This window comes from Lissotriton helveticus, chromosome 9 (genome assembly GCF_964261635.1).
Source record: "Lissotriton helveticus chromosome 9, aLisHel1.1, whole genome shotgun sequence".
Lineage (NCBI taxonomy): Eukaryota > Metazoa > Chordata > Amphibia > Caudata > Salamandridae > Lissotriton > Lissotriton helveticus.
In genome coordinates this window covers 981,207,819-981,227,955 of record NC_136070.1, presented here as the reverse complement: position 1 = coordinate 981,227,955, position 20,137 = coordinate 981,207,819, and the positions used below count along the sequence as shown (strand labels likewise).

The window sequence follows — 20,137 nt, the reverse complement described above, 5'->3', positions numbered from 1 at the left end:
TGTTATAAATATAGTTCTGTGGACCTGTACAGCAACATTTACTAAAACAAATGATCAGAGTATTGTTTAAACAATCATCCCTGGTGAGTCCCTTACTCGCTCTTAAGGCTTCTTAGCCAACCAGAAACACCTTACTAACCTCCACTAAGGGAGTGGAAGAGAGAGCTCCCAACCCGCCTGCTTAGCTTGCTGCCATGTTCCCCCTGTATGCATTCTGTCCTACTATTGCTGTTTTGTGTGGTCCCTGTGCATTCTTAGAGTTTCCGGTGGGCTTAAAATACATTTAAAAGTCATCTTTGAACAGGGTTGCCTTCAGGGTGTGTGTGTGTTTATTTTCGTTTTTTAATTTTGTTAACAGATTTGATTGATTTTGAATGATCTTGGTTTTGTGATTTCTTAAGATCCACGAAACAGATTGAACTACCTCCTTTGACACGAAGTTTAAAGCTGCTTTAAATAATCAAGTTATTTTTATTTGATATTCAGGTTCTGCGGGGGATGTAACTTGAAGTCCATTACTGCACGTATTTTGTGCTGTGACAATGATGTGCTTTGGCTACCAAGTTGATAACTTTGAATTTTATTCTCTTATGAATCCGCTTTTTAGATTCAAGCTGACTATGCCTCCTTGATTTTGGTTTGTTTGAAGCTTCTGGAGGATTGCTTTCTTGGGTTCTCTAATACAGATTGTCAATCAATCAATCAATATGAACTTTATTCGGATAAAATCAACATATCCATAAAAGTACAGGTTAAGAACATTCATTAAAATTATTATAGGCCTCCAGTAATACAGTACGTAATTCATAATAGATAGTCAATAAAAAGACATTCAACTTAAGAAACATAAGATGAAGTGCATGTGATTTAGCAGGGGTGCATAGAGTTACGAGTACGCACCGCTGCTTTAAAAAAATCCAACCCAAAAGGTTAGATTGTGTTTCAATCAATCAATCAATCAATCAATCAGAGTACTTGTAAAGCGGGCTACTTACCCGTGAGGGTCCCAAGGCGCTGAGGGGAGGGGGGGTTGCTGCTACTGCTTGAAGAGCCAGGTCTTGAGTCTTCTGAAGGCGAGTAGGTCTTGGGTCTGCCGTATGTGGGTAGGGAGGGTGTTCCAGGTCTTGGCGGCGAGGTAGGAGAAGGATCTGCTGCCGGAGGTTGTTCGTTGGATGCGGGGGACAGCGGCGAAGGCGAGGCTGGCGGAGCGGAGCTGGTGGGTGGGGTGTGGAAGCTGAGTCTGCTGTTCAGGTAGGCTGGTCCGGCGTTGTGGAGTGCTTTGTGTGCGTGGGTGAGGAGCTTGAAGGTGATCCTCTTGTCGACGGGGAGCCAGTGTAGGTCTCTCAGGTGGGAGGTGATGTGGCTGCGGCGGGGGACGTTGACGATCAGTCGGGCAGAGGCGTTGTAGTCGTTGTAGGTGTTTGGCTGGGATTCCTGCGTAGAGTGCGTTGCCATAGTCCAGTCTGCTGCTGACGAGGGCCTGTGTCACCGTTCTTCTTGTTTCGGTCGGGATCCACTTGTAGGTCCTGTGGAGCATGCGGAGGGTGTTGTAGCAGGAGGAGGAGACGGCGTTGACCTGCTTAGACATGGAGAGGGAGGAGTCGAGGATGAATCCTAGATTGCGTGCATGGTCGGTGGGTGTTGGTGCTGTTCCCAGTGTGGTCGGCCACCAGGAGTCGTCCCAGGCTGAGGGGGTGGGTCCGAGGATGAGGACCTCCGTCTTGTCCGAGTTCAGCTTCAGACGGCCGCTCCTCATCCGGGAGGCGACGGCCTTCATTCCCTCGTGGAGGTTGGTTTTAGCGGTGTGTGGGTCATTGGTGAGGGAGAGGATGAGCTGGGTGTCGTCAGCGTAGGAGATGATGTTGTGATGGTGGGCCACTTGTGCGAGGGGTGCCATGTAGACATTGAACAGCGTTGGGAGGGATGAGCCCTGGGGGACGCCGCAAATGGTGTCGGTGGCTTCGGATTGGAAGGGTGGGAGGCAGACGCTCTGGGTTCTGCCGGAGAGGAAAGACGTGGTCCAGTCAAGAGCCTTCTCTTGGATTCCGACTTCTAGGAGGCGTGTCTTTAGAGTGCGATGGCAGACTGTATCGAAGGCGGCTGACAGGTCCAGTAGGATGAGGGCTGATGTTTCGCCATTGTCTAGTTGGCGCCTGATGTCGTCTGTGGCGGTGATGAGGGCTGTCTCGGTGCTGTGGTTTCGTCTGAATCCGGACTGGGACGGGTCCAAGATGTTATTGTCTTCCAGGTGGCGGGCCAGTTGCATGTTGACGATTTTCTCCATGACCTTTGCTGGCAACGGGAGCAGGGAGATGGGCCGGAAGTTCTTGAGGTCCTTGGGGTCCGCTTTGGGCTTCTTGAGGAGGGCGTTGATTTTGGCGTGCTTCCAGCTTTCCGGGAATGTCGCTGTTTCGAAGGAGATGTTGATGACCTTCTGTAGTTGGGGTGCGATGGCTGCGTCTGCTTTGTTGAATACGTGGTGTGGGCACGGGTCAGACGGAGATCCTGAGTGGATGGGGTTCATGACTTTGCGTGTCTCGTCGTCGTTGACGTTGGACCAGGAGCTCAGGCGGTTGGCGCTGGTGGTGTTCACAGGGGAGGTGGAGTCTGGCGTAGTCGGGGCGGTCGTGGTGTTGAAGCTGTCTTGGATGTCCGCGATCTTGCGGTGGAAGAAGATGGCTAGTGTGTCGCACAGTTCTTGTGAGGGCGGGATGTTGTTGGCGCTGGGGTTGGAGAGTTCCTTTACGATGCTGACTAGCTCTTTGCTGTTGTGTGCGTTGTTATCCAAGCGGTCTTTGAAGGAGGATCTCTTGGCTAATCTGATGAGGTGTTGGTGTCTGCGGGTGGCGTCCTTGTGGGCTGCGTGGTTATCCGGTGTGCGTTCGTGGAGCCATGTCTTCTCCAGTTTCCGGCATGCACGTTTAGAGGTCTGGAGCTCGTCGGTGAACCAGGTGGCTCTCTTGTAGGCGTGGCTGTTGGAGGGTTTCTTGAGCGGGGCGAGGGTGTTGGGCAGTCGTCGATCCACTGTCTGAGGTTTCGGGCTGCGGCGTCTGGGTTGGTGGGGTCGGTGGGTGGGTTCTTGACGAGGGAGGTGATCAGCTGGTCTTCGGTGACTTTGCTTCAGCAGCGGCGAGGCAATTGTTGGGTCCGGTGGTGCGTGGTTGGTTTCTTGAAGGTGAAATGGATGCAGCGGTGGTCGGTCCAGTGTAGTTCGGTGGTGTGGTCGAAGGCGACGTGGGAGCCTGTGGAGAAGACGGGATCCAGAGTGTGGCCTGCGGCTTGGGTGGGTGCGGTGATGAGTTGTCTGAGGCAGAGGTTGGCGAGGTTGTCGATCAGGGTGTCGGATTTGGCGTCATTGATGTTCTCAAGGTGGAAGTTCAGGTCCCCGAGGAGGATGTAGTCCGTGGAGGCGAGTGCCTGGGTGCTGGCGAGGTCGGGGATGGAGTCGCTGAACTGAGCCCGGGGTCCGGGGGGTCTGTAGATGAGTGTTCCTCTGAGGGTGGTGTTGGGGTCGGTGTGGATCCGGAAATGCAGGTGTTTGGCGGTGTTGAGGGTGTCGCCTGCGTGGGTGGCGACCTTGAGTGTGGACTTTGGCTATTCCTCCTCCGATTCTGTTGGTGCGATCCCGGCGGGTGATCTTATAGCCGTCCGGGATGGCTATGGCGATGTCGGGCGCCGAGGAGTTGTTCCACCAGGTCTCGGTCAGGAAGGCCACGTCTGGGGCAGAGGTGTCGAGCAGATCCCAGAGCCCGTGTTTGCGTGCGGAGCGGGTGTTGAGGAGTATGCAGCGGAGGTGGTTGGGTCCAGTCCTTGGAGGTTTTGGTGGTTCAGTCGCAGGTAAAGCTGGAGGTGTGGCAGGAGAAGGGCCCGTGGGTCCATTTTGGGGCGACCTGGAAGCAGGTGTGGTTTCTGCTGGCGTGGAGGGCGCTGGCGCCGTAGTGGATTCAGGTGTCGTGGCATTGCGGGGCCCAGGGGTTCTGGCGCTGGGTGCAGTCCAGGCCGCTTCTCGGCCTGCATATGAGGTGGCTTGGGAGAGAGGAGCAGCTGGGAGGCGGGAGTGGGAAGGCGACTGGGTGTGCAGGGGGGGCGGGGCCGCAGGGAAGCAGCGGCGGGAAAGGACCGGATCGGGAGCGGCGGGGGTTCAGGGGGAACTGGCGCACAGGGCAGAGGGGAGGGAAAGACCCAGGAAATAAGGAGGCAGCAGGGAGGCAGGAACCAGGCAGTCAGGTGACGAGCAGCGGCGTGGGGGCGACCTGCCTGTGAGCAGGGTCAAAGGTCACAAAAAAGCGTAGAAAAGGTCACACAAAACGGAGGGAAACGAGTGGCACAGAGGCAGAAAGGTCACAAGAAAGGGCAGAAAGGTCAAAAAAACAGGGGGAAACGAGTGGCACAGAGGCAGAAAGTTCACAAGAAGGGCAGAAAGGTCACAAAAGACGGGGGAATCGAGTGGCACAGGAGGCAGAAAGGTCTCAAGAAAGGGCAGAAAGGTCACAAAAAGCGGGGGGAAACGAGTGGCACTGAGGCAGAATGCTGGAAGGGTCAAGTGTCACTCTCCTCGGCCTAAATGGGGAGGTGGGAGGGAGGAGCAGCTGGTAGGCGGGAGGTGGGGTGGCGAATGGGCAGTCAGGGGGGCGGGGCCGCAGGAGACGCAGCGGCGAGGGGCGACGAACGAAACAGAAGACAAAAGGGCACAACAATTGAGCGGGAAACGAGTGGCACAGAAGGCAGAAAGGTCTCAAGAAAGGGCAGAAAGGTCACAAAAAACGGGGGGAAACGAGTGGCACCGAGGCAGGAAGCTCACAAGAAAGGGCAGAAAGGTCACAAAAAACAAAAAGTAAAGCCAAGAAGGTACCACTGTCCTTCAAAGTAGAGGAATCTACTGCAGTCCCAAATGAAAAATATGATACCCGTAATCTATGAGCCTTCTTAAGTCGTACAGCCATCAGCATCATCTCTAGTCAGACTGTGTGTTCTTGCATCTCTATGCAAGTGGGCAAAACACACTTAGTCAGAGGTGTCAAGACAGACCTATGAAATGTATAGTCTGCTCTTGAATGGGGCCCTCATGCACAAAGAGCCCATTGTTAAATTTTCAGGCAAGTGCCGCTGGTACTCGCAAGCATGCATTTAATTTAAGGTGCTGCTGGACTAAGGGTGCAGATGTTACTACGGTGAGTGACTTTTAGTTCAAGCACCATTTAACACGAGATTACACAGGTTCTGAAATGGTGGGTCTGTTGCTGTACACTGTTCATCTGATCTGCTGGGTTGCATGGTTAGACATCTCAGTGCTAATTCTACAGTTGTTGAAGTAACTAAAGTCTCCTTTGGCATTGTGTATATAAGCAAACGTATTTCTTGCTTTTTATTGATGTGATATTTTCTTTGATAGGTTCTCAGAGATTATTTCCCATCTATCTTGTCCCTGGCTCAAACTTTGTTGCGATCAGCAGATCCGAGTGCAGTCTCCTTCGGCAGCTTCATGTATAAACATGCTTTTGAAGTATTTGACTCCTACTGCCAGCAGGTATGTGTAACTCAAAATAGGTGCAGAAAAACAAATGCTAGTTAAAACCTTTATAGTACTTTATAAATGTGTTTATCTTAATGCATTTTTCTCTTCTAGTATGTCTCTTACTTGCTCAAATGGTTACAGTTTTACACAGTTAACAGCCAAGACATCATTGATCTGTCTATCTCTCTATCCCCATCTGTCCATCTGTCTACCATTTATTTATACATGTATTTATTTAGTTTTTTTGTTGTAAAACATTGCAAAACACCAGAGTACCCGTAGCCTCAAAGCGCTTTGGTACACAGATTAGACATGGATCTACAAATCTGTAGGGTGACAATAATCCTAAATCAGGTGATGTGATAACAAATTAATAATAGTCAGAAGGTGACCATATAAGGCGCTGAGAGCTGGTTTTAGTCATCTGCCCATTCAGGCTCAACCTCAGACGGAGGCAGCACAGGAGGTTAAATATTTAATTGCTTCAATAGATTACATTGTTGCAGTCTTCTGAATCTGAGGTAGGAAGAGGTGTGGCGCCGCGGCTAGGGCGACTGACTCCGGAATCTGGGGATCACGGTTCGATCCCCGGCACCGGCGGTAGATTAGCCCAGCACCATGTGACTCTGGGCAATAGCTTGCTTAATCTTCCAGACGGCCCCCAGGGCCTAGAGACCCTTACGGGTGATTGTGCGCTTTACAAATGTGGATTATTATTTTTATTATTATTAGTTTGGCTCAAGGTTGTAAATATTTTGGAGGTAGTGCATGATCCTTGAATGAGAAGGATTCACTGGCTCCAAACTTCCTAGATCTGTTCAATCCCATACACAGTAAATTGTGAGGGAGTTGATCACAGGGCCTGAGCTCTGCCCATCACTAAGCGCGCACTGCTTTGCACATGTTGTTTGCCCTTTCATAGCAGGTGTTGGGCACATGATTGGTGCCCAACCTTATGCAAGCAGCCAGCTCATTGCTTACAACCAGCTCATATTACCCAGGGTCTTTAGCCATGTGCAGTGAGGGTTGCATGGGATCCATCAAGGATGCACTCATTGTATCAATAACTCTTGACACAAACTACCATAATTCGAATACCATTATTTAAAAGGCATTACGCTTCACACAATGAACACTATGATGTTTACTGCAGTTGTTGTTTTTTTACAATTAAACTTGTCTCCAAAAATAATCTTTATTTTTCTATGTTATCTTTTGTGTTTTTTCGTACTCCTTTGTTGTGGTTTTTCCCTTTGTTTGGTCATATCTAAAGTGGCAAATTACCATTTGAGTTTCTAAAAGTAAACTGTAGGAAAGTGTATTATTATGTGGTGTGGTTGTGAGACCTCGCCAAGAAATAATATCACAATCGCTATTAGGTCCAGTTAGGCTCTTTAATAAAACTGTTAGCTCAGTCCTCGGTAGCTGTGGCACAGAGCAATCAGGCAAAATCAGAGGAACAAGGTTAAAGCATTTAGAAGTACCAAGACAGTCACTAAGTAAGGAACATGACTCAATAATAATCCATCATCAATTTATAAAAATAGATTTTATTTTTATCTTTAGATAGACACCAAAACAACAAAAATCAACTGATGGATACCGGAGATATGATTTTTCAAAATTAAGATAAATTACTGTTGCATAAATTAAAAATAAAAGGTATACGTTTAGAAATGTACATATTTGTGTAGTTTGGTTTGTAGATGAAGAATAGATTTATAATAATTTAAGGGTGGTGTGTAAATTATACATTTAAGGTATAACTATAACTTAAGAATTGGTAATGTTTGTGTATTTTGAGTTTGGTTTGTATAGAAATAATAAATAATATTTTCCTAACTATAACAAAGGGTTAAAGTTCATCCACCCACTCTTTAAGGGAAAGTTTTGGCGTGATCTGTCAAGTAAACGGCTGAACAGAATTACACTAAATTTGGCTAAAAGCATGCTTTTTGTGATTTGAAGTAAATTCATTCTGCCGTTTTTGAAAACTTAATATGAAAAAATAATCTGGTTGGTCCCAAGGGAGAACCACAGGACTGCAAATTAAAAGAAAAAAAGAAAAGAAAAAAAAAGAGCATTCTGATTTGCCGCAAGGGCCTCCCCACCGCCTGTCGGGTGACTCTACACCAGGGGATGCAGCGGTCCTGCAGTACAGAGGAATCAGATTTGCTGCCCACACAACATGAAGACAAATGATGCGCTGACCATTACAGGACTGTCCCCATGTCATAAAGTAATTTTTAAGTACAGTTTAACGTATATAGGGGCAGGAAGGGGTAAGGGGACCCCTGCACTCTAACCTCCCATGGTCCAAAATGAATAAAAAATCATTTTTAGTAAGCTGGTCCCGCAGTACAGTTGCAGGAGTCCAAATGGCTACTGCAGGAGAATGTTGAGACCCATTGTGGCCCCCCTGTGGACCAGGTTGGTGACATATAGCAGTATGTCATGCACTTATAGAGAGATGCATTTGTCTCACAGTCTGTTAACATCTTCCTTAAATCCGGTGAGAACTGTGTGTGAGCAAACTGTGTATGCCAGTGGCTCGAGTATAAGAGCAAATAGTAACAGGGATATCGGTCAATCTTGGAGTGTGCCACGTTTGATGGGAAATTCCGCCGACATGTAGCCATTTATTCTCACCGGTGCCACAGGGTCCTTATAAAGCAGTGCAATTCATGCTCAGAATTCGGGGCGCAAACCATATTTCACCAAAACCTGTCCCAGAATGGGCCAAAGAACAGCGTCAAAGGCCTTTTCGATGTCAAAGGATAGCAGTAGATATGGGTTGTCTCGGTTTTGTATAGTTTCCAGCCAGGTATATAGTCTATGGAGGTAAAGTCTGGTAGACCGTTTGGGCATGAAGCCCGATTGGTCACAGTGAATTAGGTCAGTAATGACCTTGAGGAGCCTTTTCGCCAGGATTGCTGCTAGGATTTGGGTCTCTATGTTTAGGAGTGAGATCGGGCGGTAGGAACCACATTCCGTCTTTGTTTTCCCTGGTTTATGGATCATCACTATCCTGGCGCTTCTGAGGTCGTTTGAGGGTACCAGTTTTCTTGGCTTCTAAAAATAGTTGGTGTAAGTATGGGCCTAATAGTTTACCATTAGGGCCCGAAGTTAGTCCCGGTTTCAGATCTCGAATGGCTATTTTTACCTCATAGGTGTCACCTCGATTTCTAACAGGTGTCTGTTTCCTTCAATTAAGGTGGCAATCGCGACTTCAAGGTAGTTCGCAACGTGGGATGCCTCAGCTAGTGGGCGTGCATCATAAAAGGCATTGTAATATCTGGCAAATTAATTCGCTATATCCCCATCTGCCTTGTATAATCTACCATTCTCCCCCGTATCGCCTGCCAGCAACCTCCCAGCTTTGTCTCCAGCATCATAGGGACGCCGTTGTGTGACTAAAAGGGAAATTCTAACTTCCTGATGGGCCAGCGCCTGATATTCGTTATGAAGGATCGCTATTTTTGGTATCTTGGAGGGGTCTGCGATGGCTCCGGGCTGTCCCTCTAGTTGTATATGTTCCTTCTCTAATTTTTCAAGATTTCTGAATTCCCGTTTCTTCATGTGGGATATATAGTTTTGTGCCCTATCCCTCAGAGCATTTTTGTATGCTTGCCAGAGGGTGATTGCAGAGGATATAGAGTCTTTCTTTTCATAAATCTCTCTTGTTACCACCTCATCTCGTAATTCCCAGGTGTTAAGCTTCCATCCTGTTCTCTGTCTTCATGGGCGAGCCCCAAACATACGCCACAGTGCAAGGTGGTCTGATAGACCCCTAGCCAAATATTCTGCTTTGTCTACAACCTGCACTTCTCCCCCTGGGGGCTAGTATATAGTCCTGCCTAAAGAGAACCTTGGGCGCCCCAGAGGAATAGGAGAATGCATGGGCGTGCTGGTGACAAAAGTGTCACAAATCAGACCATCCCAGGGCTGTCATGAATCCGGTTAGAGTTTTCCCTTGGGGATTGGAGCTTGGATACGATTGGTCAAAGCTCACATCTGCTACATCAATAAAGTCCCCCCTGTGATGTATCTAGCAGAGTCACCTCCAGCAGCAACTCAGTAAGACGATCCATTATTTGTTTCTGGAGCCGTGGGGGTGCATATACACTGACTAGAGTTATGTGTCTGTGTCTCCATATGCCCTGACTGCTACGTAGGTGCCATTGGGGTCTGTTCATGTCTTCTCTATTTTAAATGGGGGGTGTCTTCCTTATTAAGATTGCTACACCATGAGATCCTGTTGTGAATCCGGCATGTGCACGTGTCGTGTAAGCCACCCTACCCAAAAATCTACAGTGGGAGCTCTTCAGATGGCTTTCCTGCAGCAGGACAATGTATGATTTGAGCCTCTTGCTATATGCCGCCACTAACCCTCTTTTGATTTTATTACCTAAGCCATTAACGTTCCAGGAGAGGATCAAAAATCTTTCCTGGGCTATCATGTCAACCCCTGTCATTTATATATTATACCACGCTGTCTCCCTATCAACTGGTGCCTCTTGGTTTGTCCCTATGTCCGGCAGTGCTATTCCACATGTTTCAACAACAGGCTTCTCAAACTTTAACATTGAACTCAACCCCATACCCCTCACTCTCCCCCAAGCCCCCCACACATTACTTTTGTTTGTCAGTGTGACAAATGTGCCGTAGGTGATTCAGAGAGGTCTGTTCAGCTGAGCCAGGTGTCCAGAAATTGCAACATAACCAAACCCTCCACTCCCTCAAGAAATCTTACAAATCGGAGATTGTTGCGGCAGGCCCTATTTTCCGCATCTTCCAACCACCACAATATATCTCTAGTCTAGTCCTGAGTGGCTTTAGCTTCTTCCCCAAGAGTGGCAACCATGTCCTCCAATTCTGATATCTGGGATTCAGCGTACCTCACCAACCCTCCCCTCCAAGACCTCTGAGGAAGACTGTATAGCCTTGAGGAGGGCAGCGTTATCCGGCATGGACTGTGTGGTCAGTCCCACTTGAGGAGATGGGCTCACCACTCGTGCAAAACGATCCAGGCGCCCTTAGCCATTCTGTATCCGGGGGGAGTTGGCAGGCCACTGGGGTGTCGTGCGGGCTCGCCTTTTTCGGAGCCCTCCCCCATACCACGATGCCACCATAGTAACCCCCTATCCTCAGGGAACGTCTGTGCGATAGGATGGCACTCATCTTGGGGTGCTTCTGTAGGTGGCGGCACACTTTTAGTTGCGATAGTCCAGGGTGCGTGCTGAGTCCTCCCACGATGCTCCACTCTCACTGTAGGCTTAGTATCCCTCAGGCTGCGGCCCTGCTCATCGCCGGTCTCGTAGGCCCCAATAGCCCATGAGTCGCTGGGCTCCACAGCTCCAGAACTGTGCCGCATCCCCACTCCCCGCTGTTGCCCCGGCAGACCAATGCGGGACAACACGCCCGCCTCGATCTCAGGGAGTGACCTAGGCCTAGCGCGCAGGCATCAGTCCGGGTACTCCAGTCTCAGCCCCCTCCACTGCCACCGCTCACCTCCTCGGCTTTGTGACAGCAGTGTGGCTTCCGGCATTGCATGTCGCTCTGGACCTCCAAATAAAGGTGGGACGTGACTTCCCCTGGTCAGGGCCCTGCCGTAGTTCCCTCGCTACCCTCCTCCCCCAGGCGCTGTGCCGGTTACTTCAAAGTGGGGGGGGGGGCAGGAAAGCAGAGGGGGAAAGTAAGAAGCCCTTGGTCACGGCTCTGACAGCACCCGATCTGGGATGCAGGCCTCCACAACTGAGTCATCGGCCTCTTCTTAGGCCTATCACGGCAGTGAGGTTTTACTGTCACCGGGTTCCTGTTGTCCACCAATGGTGTAGTCTAGCTGCTGGACATGCCGGGATACCTTTACGGATCGGAGGAAGGCACGATGATCAGGATGTCGTCAGGATTTGTGTGGACTGGTGCGGAGCTCGGGAATTACACGTCCTGCACCACCACCATCTTGGCCGGCCCCCCAACCCCCACTCTGAAGACCTTTAACATTGTCAAGCCTACTAAGATTATGAGGCATGGAGGACCAAATAATGCGGCAAGGTGATCTAAACCATGCAACAGACTATGCAGCACATTCTGTGGCACTTTTTTCATCCATTTGAGCTAGAAACCACATTTTTGTGAAATCTGCAAATTATGTGGCAAATATGGTAAGCTCATAATTATATGGATAACACTGTTGCCACAAAATCACCTATAACCCAATGACCTTCAGCATTGCCATTGTTTTATCAATAATTTACTCAAGGGAGGTATACACATCCTAAACTTTCTAATGCCGGTCTGTGCTCATTGCTCGCTGCACTTTGAACAAAGCAGCCTTTTTTTCAATCTAACTACCATATATATATATATATATATATATGTATATATATATGTATATGTAATTTAAAAAATACTGTATGTGGGTACTGTGTGTAATATGGGTAAATATTTGCACCTCGGTCTTTCAATAACACTTAAAAACCGCTCGCCTTTCCCTCAGGGCTTTTGATGTCACTGGACCAAACAAACCCTCTTACTGGCTATATTGTACTATATTACACCGTTAACAGTTACATATTTCCCACACTCTCTCTCAATATATGCATATATATATATATATATATATATATATATATATATATATATATATATATATATATATATATATATATATATATATATATACATACATACATACGCGCACACACACACCCACATGTAGACATAATATATTTATCTCTATAATAAGTGTACTGGGATCACACACAAAGTGTTTTGATTTTAATGAAAATGCCCATGGTGATGAGTTGGGATTACAAGTATTTTTTTGCCTTCCCACGTGTGCATCTAGATTTAATTAAGTTATACTTCGTTAACCATAGAGTGAATCACATTAATCCTTTGAAATTCGTCGCCTTTTTTGTGTTAACCTGAAAATATTTCCCTTCACAGGAAGTTGTTGGTGCTTTGGTTACTCATGTCTGTAGTGGGTTTTCTTCAGAAGTCGATGTTTCCCTTGATGTTCTGACTGATCTGGTTGAAGTTCATTCATCTACAGTAGCACTCTATGCTGTGTTTGTGAAGGTAATGTACACCATCCTATAATTTATTTATTAGGTGATATGTGTGTATGTGTTGTACATGACTATGCTGTAATCAATATCTTGCTTTCCAAATAATCCAGGATGGGAAAAACAGATTCATACCACTGCAAAGCCACATTGCACATTCTGGGTATGAAGAAGGTATTAGTGTGTATTATGCCCAGATTTGAGAGATGTCCCAGAACTAGGAAATATTTTGCACCTGCTACATTTAGTCCTCAAAGCTTTGATTATGTTGTCTGAAAAAGCTTTAGGTCCCCAAAGGACTCTTTGTGCCTCGCATTATCTTTTCCAAGGCTCCACAAACAAACTAGAATGCTCCTTCGAAAATCCTTTTGCAGAGCATGAAGTTCCCTTCTTTGTCTACGAAATCTCAAAGATTCCTGCAGTATCAGAGACCTGTATTCAAAATAATGTGATCCCATACTTGGGCTTTTAATATAGAGCTCTGGCAACTGCTGCAATAGCGATCTTTTAATAAGACAATTATAAAAGCATATCTAGGTCTTCCAGAAAACTGTATTGAAAAAGGTACTTCTGAAGTTACAACTGTCTCCTACCTCCGGACATAACAACAAGGGGCCACATATTGGCGCCTGCTCTGTGCACTGATGTCTGTTGCTCTTTTACTTCTGACTTTTATATGAATACTGAGCCCTATTCCTGTTTTAACAGAAGTTTTGATTTCAGAAAAAAAGTTTCAGTACACGGGTATGGTGCTCCCAAAGATGACTGGCTTTACATTGTGTTGCAAACATACATTGGTAATGGACCCACGCAACAATTGGCTCTGGTTTCTTGGTACCAAGCACAACTCCAAGTCTTGTCACAAATGATCCCTGCTGCTCCTGAAGACCTCTGGGAAAGTGAGACAAAACTCTGCTGCTAAACATAGGAAACAAGGTTAGTCTAAATCCATGCAACCCTCATAGGTAAGGCGCAGTCAAAGAACAGGTCGAAGAAGAGGCTTAAGAAGCACAGACATGGCTTGTCAGTATCCAGACAATCCTGCTCCTGGGAGAGATCTCTGTCAGTGTTCCAGTTACCCAACTCCTGCTTCATCTTCAACCTCCAATCCGATTCCATTCTGGTGCTGGTGCATCCCTAGTTTCCCGGGCCCTTGTCGACTGAAGCAAATTACAGCCTTCAAGAAGGCTGCACTGCCGAGCTTCAGCTTAGCTCCGACTCCCCTTGGTGTGATGAGCCCCTGAAAAATGTCTGCCAACTGGCCTACCCTCCATGTCCGTCAACTAACCCCACTTGAATTTTGCCCGTGGCACCACCAGCACTGGGCCGTGTCCTTTCCTGTGCTGATGTAATGTTCGGTGGGCTGAGCTTATGTTCTTGTGATGGTCTAGCACGGAGGCACGATTCTCCAAACGGCCTGTGTGTACATGCCTTTAAAAAGCAGGAGAGGCTGGGGTTAAATGCAGTGTGTGCGTCGCCTAGATACTCTGCTTCTGACAAACATTCAATGTGAGACCATGAGTGAAGCCAAGGAAGACTACATGTCCCATTAAGCCACAGGACTTTCACAAGACTTGCAGATCGTCGCTGCCATCTTAAATTCTTAGTGTCAAGGTTCCTCGGAGTCCAGTGTATCTTTGCTAGGCAATCAAGGTACATATTTGCTGCAGCCTACACCTTGTTGTCAGAATTTTTAATTTTTGCAGATTGTTTTTCCTTGGACGTCGACAAAAGACTGAACTAGATACAAAGAAGTGTTCTAGTCGGTATTTGTGTTTAAGGGTTAAGACGTTATGATTGATCACTATTTTCAGGAATTATCTGTTAAGGATTACAGACTCTTACATTTGTGTTTGTTATTTCCACAAGAGAAGCAAAAAGGATCCTTATCTTACACAGACTTTAATAGCTTTCCTTTTGATGTGCGTATAGTCTTACGTGCACAAACCTGTCCCCTTGAATATAATTTAAATCACAGAGCATATTCATAGAACACTCAAGCTTTGGGAAGCCAGAGTTGCACCAGCCTGTAGTGTTGGAAATACAGAGATGTTGAAAAATGTATCTTGTCCCACATTAAGGATTAGGTGCTGGAGCAGGAACTGTAGAATAAGTCAAAGTTTCCTCTTGTTTTCAGATAGCAATGCTCCTTAAATAAAGACCTTGCCCAGTTGAGTGACTGGGCAGAGTTAAGATATTCAATGTCTGTTTCTCGCTCTCTTATCACATTCTGCTTCCCCTGTACCAATTCTAACCAACGTACAGTTCAATGTATGGTTTGCAGTAGTTTTGGAGAAGTGTGAAAAATCAATTTGCTCCCATTAGATCCAGATGATAAGGTTAGTACATTATGAAATATGGATTTGGATTCATGGTCTGTGAGAGCTTGCCTTGTGTCACCGTACACCATTACAGAAGTACAGCCTCTGGTTGGATGGATTCTCCTCCAGTTTCTTTCTCTTCCATGACAACAGTATTTTAAGTTAATGCAAGCCATTTTTGTTTCATATTTGGCTGCTACTCCAGGCCTTTTAACCAATCCAACAGGATGGCAGTGATCATGAGAGGCAAGTGAATTACTCCCTTCTCATTACAATGATGTTGGTCTATCTTGATTGCCAATGGCCTGGAAGCTTTGGATGAATCTGCTTTGGATTCACCTCTGGAGGCCCCAACGAGGTATGTACCTCATTTGCTGTAGTGTTTCAAAAGACAACAGAGGTTTTGGAACTGCGCTGCTGACTGAGGAGACTAAGGCTGACTTACTGACAGAGATACTTAAAGCTGGACTTTCCTCTTCTGAGCCTTTGTATCATTTGATGAAGCCTTTGCAGCTTCCTCAAGACCCTTTTCAGCCTCAGCAGTGATTGCTCCATTGCAAGGTGCCATAGGCCAGTATCTGGGGACTTAACATTTCTTTCGCAGTACCGTACAGCTGTGTCTTGCGAAATACTTATAAGGTTAATTCAGATTCCTTTCTCATCAAGCTGCCAGACAAGGAGTAAAAACCTATTGAGGTAATGGGCAAGATTTTCCCCCTCAGACAATCTAATACTGTGCCCTTTAAATGACTCATTCTGTTGCCATAGTGTTTGGGTAATGCTTGGTTGAGGTTTTGCCTACACTGCCAAAGGAGCTTCGTAATTCCTTTGCTCAAAGAAATCATGATAGCCAGTATGCAGCCAGGCAGGTCTTACGTTGTAGTCTGGGCAAAGTCACTCAGTTCACTGTACCCAGGGAACTAGCGCCATCACCAAGGCCACACGTGAATGCGCTCCCTCGGGTTTCCCAGAGACATCCAGTCTTACTTGATGGACATGCATTTTGACAGATCTCAGCTTTCTGACAAAAATGATAATTCTGCCTAGAATGTTTCAAGGATAGGAGAGCAACAGCGTGATTACTTTGGTTTACCCCTGTCCCTCCAATTCCATCAGTAGTAGAAGAAGTTTAGGGACTCTGAAAAAGGAGCAGCAGCATTGGTCCTCCTCTTATTTCCCATGCAACATATCAAAACAGTTCTAGTTCATCCTCGAGCAAACAACTAGGCCCAGTTAAAGCTGGATTCAACATCTTCTACCAGACTGGCACTTGATCAGCTCATACCAGTGGGTCCTTCAAATTGTTCAAGATAAGCATGCCCTTCCCTTCCTGGATGCTCTCTTCACTGTCCCCCAAGTTTTTTTCACTTAGTTCCATAGATTTTGCCTATATCCTCTCCTGGAGGTGCTGATGTTGCTCACCAAGGATGTGATTGAAATAATACCTGGAATAATGGATGGGATGCTACTTGCAGTACTCTCTAGTCCCCACGAAGGATGGAGGCATGAGGCCGATTCTAGATCTTCGGGTACTGAACTTGTCGCTCAGACGGAAAAAGTTCAAAATGATACCATTTGCACAAGTTCTGCTGGTCTTGAGTCACAAGGACTGATATCTTTGGATCTGCTGGACATTTTCCATGTTTCAGCTCTGCAGTCCCACTGGAAGTATCTACACTTTGAAATGAGAGGCAACCAGTTTTGGTTCACTGACCTTACATTGGTCCCTCTGGTCTTTAAGAAAGTCCTGCTTGTGGTCACTGCCCATCTTTGCAGGTCGGAGATACATGTATTTTTGTACCTCGATGACTGGCTATTGGATGCAAGCTTGCCTCAGCAAGTGTCCGGTCTTCCTTCTTTGGTGCTTGCGGCTGCCGGGGAGTAGCTTCTCTACTCCAAGGGAGATTCTTTGGCAATTGGCTCAGCGCCTAAAGCCATTTGGGTTTCTTGAGGCCTGCACAGTGGCAGGACGAATCAGTTGCACCACGTCAGGTCAGGTGCAGCAGATAAGCTAGCACTATTGCACCAAGTCAATTGGTTCTCAGGTCAGCAGTCTTGTTCTTCCACTCCTTCTGCTGTGTGCAACAAAATCTGAAGAATCTGGTATCAGGAAGGCACCTAAATACTCAATTTAGGGGTGTTAAGGGGATTGAGGGGTAGTAGCCAATGGGGTGTTTACTCCTGGGGTCATTACTCCCCCCTAGGTGACCACTTAGTGCGGGAAGTGGGCATCACCGTGTCTCAGAATTCCTAATTCTACAACACGGAATATGGTGGGAGTTCTAAAGTCATGTTCACCTCAGACTGAGTTACCCTAGAGATGTGCCCAGCTTGGCAGTGCAACACGCCTCCTGCATAGCAAATTTTCCCGCCTTTCCTGGCGCCAGATGGCTTCCGAGCAGGAAGGTCAGCATCCTCTCCTATGAGAGAAGCCAGGCTTGAATACCAAAAGGCGGTGGGCTCTTTAAAGCCCCCTGCCTTGGAATGCTAATTTTGGAGGAGGAGGTGATAACACCTCTTGCCAGAGCAGGCATTGTTCCTGACCTCCTGAGAGTGAAGGCTCTCGCCTCTGGGTGCCAGAAACTAGTCTGTGGCAGCAGGCTGGACTGAACCAGTCAGCTAGCACACTAGAGGTCTGGTAGGTTTCAGGGGGTACCTCTAAGGTACCCCCTGGGTGCATGTATTAACAAATCCATCACAAGGTGTTGGATACAAATTACCATATGTTTCAGTGAAGCCATTATGTAGCTGGGAAACTCTGTTTGGACAGTGCCCTGTACATACTTTAAGATGGCTTCCCTGCTCGCTTGCAATATCTAGTACTAGAACTAGACATCACAGGGGCATATCTGCTCATGCAGATATGTCCTCACATAAGATATAATGCACCCTGCATTAAGGCTCAAAAGGCTTGCTGTAGGGTTGACTTACATATATTGTATGCAATTACCTTTGGCATGACACACCGGAGTGTGTCGTGTCTTGTTTTCACTCATGGTTTGCACCATGTCGCGCAACCTGTACTGGCAGTCTGTGTGGAATTTGTATGAGTGTCAGCCCTTAGGGACCCTCTTTAGTACCCTTGCCCTAGGTACCTGGAGCACCATTCACTAGGAACTTACAGGGGTGCTAAAGTCCTTAGCCACTTGTAGCACAATTAGACTTTACCTTGTTTTAGGGAAACCGCATTGGCACTGAGGTCTGGTTAGCAGGGCTCAGTGCACTGTCAAAGTCGAAACTCAGCATCTAGTAGTTAAAAAAGGGGCAAAAAGTGTGTCAGGGTAACTGCAACAAAAGCTCAGTTCTCTACACAATCACATACTTAGATTTCTTTGAACGAATGCAGGTTGAATTGGCAATATAATATAAATGGTTAGTGTTATGTCTAGGTTCATCATTTCTGACATACCATTTCCTTTGTAACTGTTGCAATCCATTTAAGAAAATAAAATGCTCAATGCGTATTCTCTAACTATTGTCTATTGTATTTCATGCAGGGCATCTTAGATTATTTGGACAACCTGAATTCTTCACAAATCCGAAAACTTTTTCGCATTCTGAGTATGCTAGCATTCAGCAAAGGACATGGGGGCAGCCATATCCAGGTATGTAAAAGGAATAGCGTCCATATACATGGTACAATGTTACAGACCTAAAGATATAATTTTTTTTATAATGTGCCAATATGTCTCATTGCAGCCTTTTCATAATACTGAATTTATTGAGCAAAAGTAAAGTAGCAAATAAAACAGGGCAAGAACATAGATAGAAAAAAATGGAAACTAACTTTTTGATAGAATTATGTAGTTTACATTTCAATCGTGAGGTTTACAAATCATAGCTATTCTTCCATTCTCCTACAGTTAATTTAGACAGGCGAATAGCAAATTGTCTTCAATTGTGCTTCCTGGAAATTAGTATTATGATTTCAGATATATCTTCCTGTAGATTCCTCACCTTAAGAATATCCCACCAGGCATCAGACTGGTCTGGAAAAGCTTTCCTAAGCAGTAGTTTCCCAGTACCACAAACTGTCGATTGGTAGGTCCGGCAATGATTCTGCCTCTGAACACGATGCCACCAGCAGCTAAGGCGCACAACCCCGCACTCTGACTCCAATCCTGTTTTTTTGTCCCTCATCAACTTGGTCTGCAGCTCGCTCCTCCTGTAGTTTAGAGGCAGAATTTTTCTCAGCTTTGCTAGCAACTAGGTCAGATGTCTCTTGAGGGTTCCAGGGTTTAAACCCTATAATAAATGCTGCTAACACTTGTCTTCAGTGGATTCTTATGATCTCTGCATGTAGTGTCTTGGATAATACCATGATACTGTAGCCTGTGATTTCTGTTCTCTGATGCATCTGAAGGCTATGAAGAGGCACAAGCCCAAATTTTGTTTCTTGGCAATGGCCCGGAGGGATATGCCATACCGTACACGTCCTCCTATGCTAAGTCCCTAGTGAAGGAACAAAAGCGATCTTCTTACAAAAACCATCATTCCATTGGAAGGAATCCTTTAAGGGACTGTTCCTTTTACTTGGAGCTGATTCCAAAGTTACAGAAGATTCAACTGGAATATCCAGCTTCGCCTGATGACCCAGCGGAGGTGGAGGCCATCCTAGTGATGTTTGAAGGGCTCTGGTACACTTTGGGTTACTTCCCAAGGATGGACGCTTTTCGATTCACTGTCTCCATAGGCTTCCTTGACACCCAGAAAGAATGTGCAGACTTCCTTGCTATCCCGGCCTATCCACTGCCATCCACGCCATTTCCCAGGAGCTCATTTTGTTGCTGCATTCGAATTCTTACCGGTACCGTCTTCAAAGCTGACTGAAAATAACCTGGTGGTGCTAGAGAAGGGCAGGTTTTGCGTTCAAGACAATGTCTTCTTAGGATGTTTGCGTGAATGTCCATTTTTCAGATCAAGTGCCATAAACTTGCTAAATAAGGATTACGAACAGAGTGAAAATTATGATTCAGAGGTCGACGATCTGCTTTGCTTCATCCTTGTTACTCCAATGTGGGTTTTTTACCTTGATTTACAAAGTGCCACAGACCTGAATACCTCTCCATAAGATGAGATCTTTCACCCATATGGTGCATCAAGGAAGCATCTTCCTATACTCAGTGCATAGAGCTGCATAAAGTCTGGATTTGACATTGCCCTTGAGGTGGCCTAGTTTAACATGTTGACGAAAATCTTGCAATCTATTTCTTTCGTTGCACAGCATTTGC

The 20,137-nt window shown here is 46.5% G+C and overlaps 1 protein-coding gene across 1 annotated transcript in view; it reads left to right on the top strand.

Annotated features, from left to right (window-relative positions):
• FANCD2 (FA complementation group D2) overlaps nucleotides 1-20,137 on the top strand; it is a 909,275-nt gene that overhangs the window by 171,590 nt on the left and 717,548 nt on the right. Inside the window, exons 16-18 of the mRNA XM_078661284.1 lie at nucleotides 5,393-5,527; nucleotides 12,467-12,598; nucleotides 18,404-18,511. Of these exons, the coding sequence (XP_078517410.1) occupies nucleotides 5,393-5,527; nucleotides 12,467-12,598; nucleotides 18,404-18,511 (375 nt within the window). The remainder of the gene's footprint in view (nucleotides 1-5,392; nucleotides 5,528-12,466; nucleotides 12,599-18,403; nucleotides 18,512-20,137) is intronic.